The 11,836-nt window shown below is 38.6% G+C and overlaps 1 protein-coding gene across 1 annotated transcript; it reads left to right on the top strand.

The window, feature by feature from the left end:
- Nucleotides 1–41: 41 nt before the first annotated feature.
- Nucleotides 42–8,792, top strand: alg5 (ALG5 dolichyl-phosphate beta-glucosyltransferase). The gene is made up of 10 exons (XM_066699787.1): nt 42–297; nt 1,038–1,209; nt 1,526–1,572; nt 2,163–2,231; nt 2,630–2,722; nt 4,671–4,784; nt 5,189–5,248; nt 5,767–5,918; nt 7,878–7,963; nt 8,359–8,792. The coding sequence occupies exons 1-10, from the start codon at nt 232–234 to the stop codon at nt 8,472–8,474; spliced, it is 975 nt and encodes a 324-aa protein (XP_066555884.1). The 5' UTR covers nt 42–231; the 3' UTR covers nt 8,475–8,792.
- Nucleotides 8,793–11,836: the final 3,044 nt, after the last annotated feature.

Below are 11,836 nucleotides of genomic sequence, written 5' to 3'. Positions count from 1 at the left end.
CACAGACTGCCCCTCTTGCGGCCTGTGCTGATGTGTTCTTCCCTGCGGCGTGACAGCACTTCCGCGTTGGTGTATTCCAGTGCAGTTGGAAATGATGAAACTGACATTTGTTTTATCCACAATGCAGTGGTGATTGTCAAACCATTTGTTTGGGAAACTGTCATCAAAAAGAAACCATTCGTCCGCGGGTTGCTCACGGTTTAGTTTAGCCCCCTGCGCCCGGAATGGAGAATGGATTGTGGTTTATGTGAAATAATTCAAACTTTGGCCGCCTTAGCGGTGATTGCTTTAATTTTGGTGAGTGATCCATGTTTTCATATGTTCTGTATAGTCTCCTTATTGAGGGGTGCATGCGTTTATGTATCTCTTGTTTGTGTGTTTCGAGCTATGGGGTAAATTAAATGAGAGAAAAGGACCTCTATGTGTTTACTGTCAAACTTCAATGTGTGTTTCACATATGAATCCAAGCAACCAGCTCCGTGGTGGTATCGTGCATAACTAACGTAACTCGTTTATTAAATAAAAAGTAACATCCGTTAAATTATCTCATGCAACAGCCTTTGTTAGCCTTTGCACGAACCCTCGCATTAATAAAAGTCCTTCCTCACTTATTATGATAATTAATTGGGAAAATTGCATATTAATAATAATTATTTATTTATTAGCATGCTAAATTATAAGAGCAATACAAAGTGCATATACACCACTATTAACTTGCAGCAGGGGTCAATTAAGGTGCAACAAAGACGACTTTATACTTTTCAAAGTGTTTATATTTTCATACATTTCCTGCAACATCAAAACAGTTTGTTAACATCCCACTTGTAAAATCAGCTGCATATTGTGAACACCTTTTTTTACATTTCTTGTATCTTAATCTGCAAATAACAAACTGTTTTATAGAAGTATGGTTAATTTGCAATGATCTTAGCTAGGCATATTTCATTTTTCTTTTGGATGTAAAAACTAGATCTGAAATGTAATTTGTTTAAAGACTGGATATGTGAATGTTACCTTTTTTTTCTTGTCCTTTGTAGGTGTTACTAATAGCACATTGTAGTGCTTCTAAAATGGTTGATTTAAAACGTCATGAGAAGGAGAAAACCTTCCTTACCTCCAAGGGCGAGCAAGAAGCCTTCCCTGCCCTCCAGGACCCCCATTCCAAGGAGCTCTCAGTGGTAGTCCCCTCCTACAACGAAGAGCTGAGATGTGAGTTTTACTTTAGTACTTTGCTACACGTGTTGCACATACATTATTTTCATTCTATCTATACTTGTTCACTTTATTTGACTGTTCACAATTGACAGGTCTGAATTTCATCAAATATATCAAAAAATGAGTTATCAATTTCTAATCGACATCATGGGAAGTATCACATCTTGTAGGAACAGCAAGGGTATCATGGTATCAAGGCATTGAGGCTAATGAGACAATGTGGTGTTTTCTAAACCAGCCAGCATGTAAATGTGCAACAAACACATTTTTGCTCAAAACAAGAGAGTTCAGTAACTGTGTGTCATTTCAGTGCCTGTGATGATGGAAGAGGCCATGGAGTATTTGGAGAAAAGACAGGTACGTCTGATATTTATGTGCAGTATATTTTATTATTTTATTACCTGAAAGTTAATTAATAGGAAGTGTATATATCTTGTATATTTGGAGAAAAGACAGGTACATCTGATATTTATGTGCAGTATATTTTATTATTTTATTACCTGAAAGTTAATTAATAGGAAGTGTATATATCTTGTATATTGCATGCAAACGATGCAATATGTATACATTTCTTGAAATTCTGGTGAAATAAATTCTAATTCTAAAAGTATCCACTTCACTGCATTTTACAAGTTGAAATACAGAAGTAAGTCATTTAAACCTTGTTTGCTTATTTCCTATTTTTTGTAAGGTGGTTTTAAGAATTGAGCACTTTTGTTCTGTTTTTTTATTCTTTTTTTTAACTGAACGAGCCAAAAACTGAGCGCGTAATACTGGCAGTAACACTGTTGTCTGGTTTAATAACTAGTCTTGTAACAGTGTATCCTGCCTATTATGCACTCTATTTCTGTATAAGAGCACTAGGTGGCAGTAAAATTAAAGTTCCACTTCCTCCCAAGCCTGTCTGTCTTTTTTGAGTGAAACAGTCAAATATTTTCCTTTTCCAGAAACGGCAGCCTTCCTTTACTTATGAAGTCATAATAGTTGATGATGGCAGTACAGATAAAACAACAGAGGTATGTACATCTTAGAAGCCTTGGTATGATTGTTGCATATTCAACAGATAATGCATTTTGGGACAAGCTGTAATTTAAATGTGCATGAATGGAATTCAAAGATCTTGACAGAACGGTACTGTGTGATAATGCTCTGACTAACTTGGAAAAACGACTCCTAATAATCCTCACAAGCTCAAGAAGCCCATCTATCAGGTTTCTGTTCAGTGTTCATTTTAACTATATTTTTAATTGTTTAATTGAAAAAGCATAGTGACTTTGCAGTGGTCATCTGTTTATGGGCCCATAAATCTACTGTGGCCATTTGTTTTTCTGACATAGTGGTATAGGAACTAATCTTCAAGACTTGAATTTTTCCCCATTTCATTTTATTGTATTTAACTTTTTCGTTCTATCAGATTGCCTTAAATTACACAAGAAAGTACGGCTCTGATAAGGTGCGGGTCCTGACACTTGTGAAGAACCGAGGGAAAGGTGGCGCAGTGAGGGTGGTGAGTGAGTGGGCATGGCTGGTCTTTCCTGGGGGCATGTTTCTTCAGACTATTATGGTGGTGTTTCACGTGTTTCCTTAATAACAAGGTAAAGCTGTTATTCTATTACTTTAAATCAAGATGTTTGCCATAACAACTGAAAAAACACTTCTGTTTGTTTTGATGAAGATTTCGGGCTCTTCAGTGTAGTATTTAACTGACATACAGTGTATTCATCCCCCTTGGCATTTTTCCTATTCTGTTGCATTACAACCTGTAATTTTTTTTTTTTGTATTTCATGTAATGGACATGCACAAAATAGTCCAAATGGGTGAAGTGAAATGAAAATAAATAACTTGTTTTAGAAAATAAAAAACAGAAAAGTGGTGCATGCATATGTATTCACCCCCTTTGTTATGAAGCCCCTAAACAAGATCTGGTGCAACCAATTTCCTTCAGAAGTCACATAATTTGTTAAAGTCCACCTGTGTGCAATCTGTGTCACGTGATCTGTCACATGATCTCAGTATATATGCACCTGTTCTGAAAGGCCCCAGAGTCTGCAACACCACCAAGCAAGCGGCACCATGAAGACCAAGGAGCTCTGCAAACGGGTCAGGGACAAAGTTGTGGAGAAGTACAGATCAGGGCTGGGTTATAAAAAAATATCCGAAACTTTGAACATCCCACGGAGCACCATTAAATCCATTATTAAAAAATGGAAAGAATATGTTGCACTTATGTTGTAAGTCGTCCTGAATAAGGGCGTCTGCCAAGAAATAATAATAATAATAATAATATGACACCACAACAAACCTGCCAAGAGAGGGCCACCCACCAAAACTCATGGACCAGGCAAGGAGGGCATTAATCAGAGAGGCAACAAAGAGACCAAAGATAACCCTGAAGGAGCTGAAAAACTCCACAGCAGAGATTGGACTATCTGTCCATAGGACCACTTTAAGCTGTACACTCCACAATTGTGGAGCTGGGTTTTACATAAGAGTGGCCGGAAAAAAGCCATTGCTTAAAGAAAAAAATAAGCAAACATGTTTGCTGTTCGCCAAAAGGCATGTGAGAGGCTCTCCAAACATATGGAAGAAGGTCCTCTGGTCAGAAGAGACTAAAATTTAGCTTTTTTGCCATCAAGGAAAATGCTATGTCTGGTGCAAACCCAACACCTCTCATCACCCAGAGAACAACATTTTTAATCGTCAGGGACTGGGAAACTGGTCAGAACTGAAGGAATGATGGATGGCACTAAATACAGGGAAATTCTTGAGCAAAATCTGTTTCAGTCTTCCAGAGATTTGAGACTGGGACGGAGGTTCACCTTCCAGCAGGACAATGACCCTAAGCATACTGCTAAAGCAACACTCGAGTGGTTTAAGGGGAAACATTTAAATGTCTTGGAATGGCCTGGTCAAAGCACAGACCTCAATCCAATTGAGAATCTGTGGTATGACTTAAAGATTGCTGTACTCCAGCGGATCCCATCCAACTTGAAGGAGCTGGAGCAGTTTTGCCTTGAAGAATGGACACGAATCCCAGTGGCTAGATGTGCCAAGCTTATAGAGATGTACCCCAAGAGACTTGCATCTGTACAAAGTGCAGGGTGAATAGTTATGCACGCTGAAGTTTTCTATTTTTGTGTCTTATTTCTTGTTTGTTTCATAATTACAAATATTTTGCATCTTCAAAGTGGTAATCATGTTGTGGAAATCAAATGATACAAACCCCCCAAAAAATCAATTTTAATTCCAGGTTGTAAGGCAACAAATTAGGAAAAATGCCAAGGGGGTGAATACTTTCGCAAGGCGCTGTAAATCAGAACTACTGATCTACTTAAATTCAGAATTGTTATTAGCAGAATGTGACAGGAGAAGTGCCATTTCATTGTAGACCAGGTTGTCCTTGGCTTGCTGAGTGAAACTTCACTCTGACAAGACAATGGCCTTGTTGTTTCAGGGCACCCTGAGCTGCAGAGGGAAGCTCATCCTGATGGCTGACGCTGATGGAGCTACCAAGTTTGCTGACATCGAGAAGGTGGAAGCAGGCCTGCAAGCTCTCAGTCCAAAGCCAGTGAGTTTCACCGTGGTCCCTGCTATATGTTCAGGTGGCAGTAGCTTCAGTCCTTGCACTTGCATGGTTTTGTTGTTGTTGCTGCTGGTTTTGTTTATTTTTGTCACCCATGATCATCTCAAGAGCCAGACTAAATGTGCTTGATGTTGGTGATGGGGTTTAGAAACGTTATCCTCTAGAGGAATAGAATACTTCATAGCCTTTCTTTTCTCATCTTTAATTGACTCTATTTGAATTAAAGTTGCAACACTAATGAGACGCATCTATGGAAGGAAGGAATAATGGGTGCCCTGTTTCGTATGTATATTTTGTTATTTGTTTCCATAAAAGCTTATGTGTTTGGGGCCCTGATTAGAGGAAGAGCTCTGTAGTCTGACATCAGACTGACACCAGTTGTTTTGCAGGAGAACATGGCGATTTCATGTGGGTCTCGAGCTCATCTGGAACAGGATTCTGTTGCACAGGTACACAGCTTCAATAGTCCTGCTTCAGTCTTCAAACAACCGGTTTAATTTGGTGTGTAAAAGACAATGTGAATGCAGAACCTTGAAATAATCACAGATGCACTGTAATTCTGAGATTACAAAAATAGAACTGTAAAGCCCATTTAAAGTATCTGGTCATATTGAGTTAATACCTTTTATCATATTTAAATTGAAAAAGCATAATTCATATTGGATTGGAATGGGTGTTTAATTTTTGTTTTTATTTTTAAAACAAATGCATAGACAAAGGTTGCAACAGTGTACATTTCTCCAATAATATAGTAAGCAAGGGATCTGAGAGAACTATTGCTGCACTGCTCTGCATTTCCCCAGATAGACGCTGTTACTTTTGTGTGCTAGTGTGTAATTAATACATTCCTGCTTGCCTCAAGTTCTGCTTGGCATATAATTGGGAAGAGCAGTTCCATGCCCAGATATTTGTTGCAATTTATAAAACAAAAGCGCTCTCTCTCTCTCTTTAACTTTCTTCTTCACAGCGTTCTATGTTCCGCACGTTCCTGATGTATGGCTTCCACTTCCTGGTGTGGTTCTTCTGTGTGAAGGGGATCAGGGACACACAGTGTGGGTTCAAGCTTTTCACCCGAGAGGCAGCCTCACGGACTTTCTCCAGTCTGCATGTGGAGCGGTGGTATGTGTTTTTTATAGTGCAGAAATCTGCAAAGGTCTGCCCAACTTCGGGGACTGTTACACGCAGTCAGCACCTCAGGATGATGACGGTCTCAACTGGCCATGAGAGGAGTTCCACCAAACATTTCAGCCTTGAACACCATGGAACACCAGTGGAATGTCAGCAAACAGATATTAATGTTTTAATTTTCAATATCTCAAACCAACTAAAACAAATAGTTTGTAGTACCAGCTTTTAGCGAAGTTAGAAATTAGCTTCTGTGTGAGATGCACAATACAAATACCTCTCACTAGGATCCTTGATTGTCTGGTATGTGATTCCACAACATAAGTTTATATTGGTCCAATGAAATCAGTCTGTCTGTCTCTCTGTCTGTCCATCCTGATTTGCACCGAGCTGATGGCGTTCAGCCGTTATTTGTTGGTACACAAGGGGCAGCTCTTTTCTGAAGTCTTTGTAATAGAGAGTGAGGATGCTGATTAAGCAGAGCCTGAGGTGTGCCTAGAGAGCCTCATCTTCCAGATAGACAGGACCTAAGAGAATTGCCCATCAAGTATCAGAGGAGTTTTAATTTAGTCCTAATTGGCAGCCCAGCTAATATACTGAGTTAACTCGAATGCTTTGGGTGCATTTTCTGCATGGTGATTGCTCTCTTCAGAGGCTGAGAATGAGTTTGTAAAGAGTAATGCAAACAGCAGTGGGAACCATTTTGGAGTAGGGCTAGCTGTAACATGGTTTATTTCAAGTTTAAAGCAGGAGCACAGCTTCCCCACAAAATAACGAGGCACTTGTTGTATTGAGGAGGGTTACAGCTGAAGGAGACGTCTTGTACTTTATCATCCGGCCGATGCTCTTTTGACCAGTATGGTGAAAGCAGTCGGCTTTGAACTAGTGCACTGTAGATGCACTTTTAATCAACCCCAATTTTTCAAAAAGGTGTCTATGAACACCTATGGGGCAGGCTCGTTGTTCTTAATTTATTTTCATTTTTATCAGGGTATGAGCATGTATTAGTGTGACTTCAACAGGGTCTCCGCTTTAGTTTAGGCTTTGGTTTAGATCAGTGCTGGGGCCGGTTGCATACACTAAGTCTTAGTATGACTTATAATTATACTTAGACTAATGATAGACACTCAGTTAAAGCCATTGTGTAAAATAGTCTTTCCTTAGACTGGTCTTACTGGGTCAATCAGGCAATACATTCTAGGAATTTTAAAACACTTGAAGAAATATAAAACACGGCAGATGCTTCTCCAAAACAGCGATGATCCCAGTTCACAGTGACTGAAAATCCGTGCTTGTCATTGGAATATAGCCTAATGCAAACGAAAAAATATTTTGGGGGAAATTTTCTGAAACTTGCAATAATGCACCCAAACACAAGGCATGGGATAAAATTACAAAAATCGTAACAGTGTCAACTTGCTGTGTGTGTGGTCTGTAACAAAATGATGGAAGAATACGCTAAAAATAAATATTTAAACATCCAAGTACTGGAGGAGGACCTCCTTCAAAGGTTAAACGGACCACAGGATTGGTTATTGAAATATATGGGGAGGAGTCTCTGTTTTCGGGGATTGCCTGTGGGCAGGAGTCTAAAACAGTGGCATGTGTGAGCCAGTGGGAGGGACCACCTGTCAGCATCACTGACTGTTGCCGTGGTCTCAGGCAAGCAGTTTCATAGGGAAACTTAATGTCCACTGAAATCCATATCTATCAATCAGTCTGGCCCTTCCAAAGCAAGACACAAGAAGGCCTGCTTAGGTTAGTAAGTAGCCAGTCCTTTATCCAGTACCATCTATTTTGGTTTATTACCTTTGTGATTAAATGCCTTTCAGTGGAGTGCAGAAATATATATGACTGGAAATCCCCCACAAATGGGACAGAACAATATGCAGTGTTGAAATAGCCTGTTGTGGACTGTTTTTATTTCATACCAAACTGAAAACTATGTTTCAGGGCCTTTGATGTAGAACTGCTCTACATAGCTCAGTGCCTGAAGATACCTATAGCAGAAGTAGCCGTGAACTGGACAGAAATCGAAGGTGGGTACAATGTAGTAACAGATTTTCTTGTTTTTTTGTTTTTGTTTTTAATGTAGCCTGTATAATTGAGGTCTAGTGCTGAATTGTATAGGAAATCTAAAACCATTGTTTATGTATCTAATCTCTAATATTTGAACTGTGAGATACCGCCCTAATGTTTGTAATTCAGATATTGAAATGAATTATTGACACTCTTGCAGATTTACCTCCAAATAATTGACCAGAGAAGATAACTTTTGGGTATAATATCCTAATTGTCAGGCCAAGCTATTTGATATTAAGGAGGTCTTCTGCTTTGTGGGTGGAGCAGGTACTGTGAAGTTCCTGTTGCCAGCTTTGTTGTCATCTCTTGTCTGCAGTATTTGTTTTCATGTGGTTCTCCCTGTGTATTTCAGGATCTAAACTGGTCCCTTTTTGGAGTTGGCTACAGATGGGCAAGGACCTCATTTTTATCAGATTAAGATATATCACAGGTGCCTGGAGTCTGGAGTCACCGAGAAAAGTAGATTAGGGCTACATTCAACAAAGGTAGATTCATGTAGAAATGCAACTGGGTTTCTCCTAGAAGCACTGCAAAATTGATATCAAGTAATTAATTCTGTTAAAGGTATGTTACCATTTTATACTGAGTGCAAAAGATGTGTTAAGAACGGACACTGTAATTATTAAGGGATCATTTTTATTTTATGATTTTCATCATGTGAGTCACAAATGCCATTTTACACATGGGTTCAGCTGTATGTTTATTTTTTTGTTGTTGGTGGTGGAACTGCTTTTGGCAACTGAAAAAACATTGGACATCTTGAACCAAATAAAACGTGTAAAAGAATGGGTGTCATTTTTGTTGTAAAGCAACTTGCCTGCTCTCGAAGGTTACTTAGAATAATGCTTTGTCGCATTTGCTCAAACATTCAGCTCACATAGAAAACCACACTGTTCATTCAGTCACAGGTGGGCACATTGGAGCAGGGCCTCATCATTAACTGCTTTCAGTTTCTCTTCTCACAATTGCTGAAGTCTCCAGCAAACTGCTTTAAGTATATGATTTGATGTATATTCCAAGGAGGTAGTATGCCTAAATTAAATTAAATAACCCTTTATTTTCATGTGTTTCTGTCTATCATATATTGCCTTCTTAGAAGTCAATGAATCAGCGGTTAACCACTGCTGGAAAAAGAGTAACATCAATGGCTGAATATATCTTGATTGATGGTAAACTAATCTGGCATAATTGCTTTGAACAAACTGGTTGAAAGTGTCCATCTTTCACTTCATAAATGTATGCAGGGGTCTTCAGCAAACCGCCTGTCTTCGGTCACAATGACCAGTTGCTAGATTGTTCTATATGAGGGGACATATGGCAAGCCAAATTATCATTTAAAGATATCTGCAATATTTCAAGATCTCTCTAAATCATTTAAAGATATCTGCAAATCATTTAAAGATATCTCATTTAAAAGTACATTTAGAGATATCTTCAAATGACTTCCTGTTCATTTAGAGATATCAGCAAATCATTTAGCGATATCTTCAGATAACTTCCTGTTCATTTAGAAATATCTGCAAATCATTTAGAGATATCTTCAAATGACTTCCTGTATGTAGCCCAAGATTATCACTTCAGGTTAACTTGTTCATTCATTTCTATGTAACTGAATAAGGAAACAGGAAGTGATAATCTCAGCCGAAATACAAGTGATTTGAAGATATATCTAAATGATTTGCAGATATCTCTAAATGAACAGGATGTTATTTGCAGATATCTCTAAATGATTTAAAGATATCTTCAAATCATTTAGCGATATCTGCATATCATTTAGAGATATCTTTAAAAAGCACCTTATTTAGATATCTGTAAATCGTTTGCAGATATCTTTAAATCATTTATAGATATCTCTAAATGATAATTTGGCTTGCCATAGGAGACAGGAAGAGAGTAGCGGAGGAAATTAAATATGAATAATGTTGCATAATTATCTCAGATGGTAATTGCTAATAATTGTGTAATTATGAAGGTAAATCTAAATACCTTTACTTACAAACAAAATTGGAAAAACATTACTTGTGTCATTCTATTACAAACTACGCTATACTAATTAAAATGAGCATTTAAATTCTGTTTACAGATGTTTAAATTATTAACAAACACTTGCTATGTAATTCACGAAAATTAATATTGTTCCATTTGTCTTTGTATTAATTTGAATCTATTGCTTTTATTCAAAATGTCCTCTCTCCTGTGTTTTAAAAGTTGAGATTTATAGGAAGTATTTATGTATTCTGATATTTACAATATATATTTTTTAAATTCATTCTTGGGGGGGGAAATACTGACACTGTTTTAGGCTTTCTCTTTTAGCACTTTCAGTTCTACAGCAGATCTCTGCCTATCAAAGGAAAGTGTGAGGAAATGTCTTTGAGAAGATCGTGTGATGACAAGAGCTGTAACTCTGAGAGCTTTGCTGATAGGGGACGTAAGTCAAAAACACCTCTGCTGGGCCTTGAAGCATGAAGGTGGGGCCAGAGAGCATTGGATACTGTTGTCAGCAATCACCCAACAACTCCACCCCCTCCCCGGGATCCATATTTATCCCCTCCTCTGTTTTTTCACAAATTGCACTCTGGGTGTGGGGTGACACTTGAGGGCTGTGTTGCCTGCACCTGGAAGTATACTTGCAGGGAAAACAAGGGCTTAAAACAGCAGTGCAATCAAACAATGCAACCAAATACATCAAACATCAGAAAAATACAATCCATAATACCACAAAAATGAACTCCATAACAACCAAAAGAGCTGCAAAGAAACCCATGCAGCAATCATACATAAATTAAGCTTGATACACAAAAACCTGTACTTAGTCCAGTCACCGGAGTCGGACTCCCCGGGTCAGATGAGGGGGAGAGCAGCTTTAGGGGGTCGAAGGATTGCTCAGGAACCAGAGCATCGATTCCCCCTCTTGTTAACAGAAGCTGGCAATGTTTTAATACTAAACTACACCGACTATCTACATCAAAACATGTGATCTGTATAATGAGCAGTACTAAAATAAGAGTTGTTGCATATAATAAAGTTAATAAAAACCTCTCAACGGTCGCGTCAGCAGGCATTAGCTTACTGTAAGTGTGCAATAAACATGCTATGGTAAGTATGAAACAAAGTATATGCTTACATTGATCATTTAAATGTCTTGTGAATCTCCACCTGCCAGCATGTATGTGGGCCATGTGTCTGCGTGATCTCTTTCATTATCCTCAATCTTTACAGCAAAATATTGTGAAATATTGTGAAATTAAACCTGCTGTTAGGGATTTGTTGATTTGTGGCTAAATTATCACCAAAAAGCAAAGGTAAGCTGCGTTTATTATGAAAATGCTTTGTACGAGTGGATAATTTTGCAGTTTGCTGCTTATTTGTACTTTTCTTTGTGTTCGAGATAACATATTTAAGTGATGAAGTGAGGTCTTGGTGGGGCGGAGGGTGCTGATGAAGTGAGGTCCGGGGGGAGGTGGGGTATTAAGGTCAATGACGGGGGGGACTAGGATGGGGGTACTGGTGAAGTGAACTCTTCATGAGAGCACTGTGGGGAAATTACAATGAGGAAAATAATCCCCCGTTTTTTACTTTTTGCCCCCTGTTTCATACCCCCCCCCCCCCCCCCATTCTATATTTGCCCCCCTTTTGCCCCCATGGCTTCAGTTTCCCCCAATCTGGCAACCCTGCTGCACAGTCTCATAATATTCAACAGATGCGCACAAGTAAGTAATTTGACGTAATCCGCAAATTGACGTATGCGCGCAAAGCATCATAGTACGTATGATTTATTTACTAGTATCTGTTGTGACGTCATTGTTACAGTCTGCAAATTATACTTC

This window comes from Amia ocellicauda, chromosome 3 (genome assembly GCF_036373705.1).
Source record: "Amia ocellicauda isolate fAmiCal2 chromosome 3, fAmiCal2.hap1, whole genome shotgun sequence".
In the NCBI taxonomy this organism is placed as follows: domain Eukaryota; kingdom Metazoa; phylum Chordata; class Actinopteri; order Amiiformes; family Amiidae; genus Amia; species Amia ocellicauda.
Note: the sequence above shows the minus strand (reverse complement) of the source record. Positions and strands in the feature narration are given on the sequence as shown.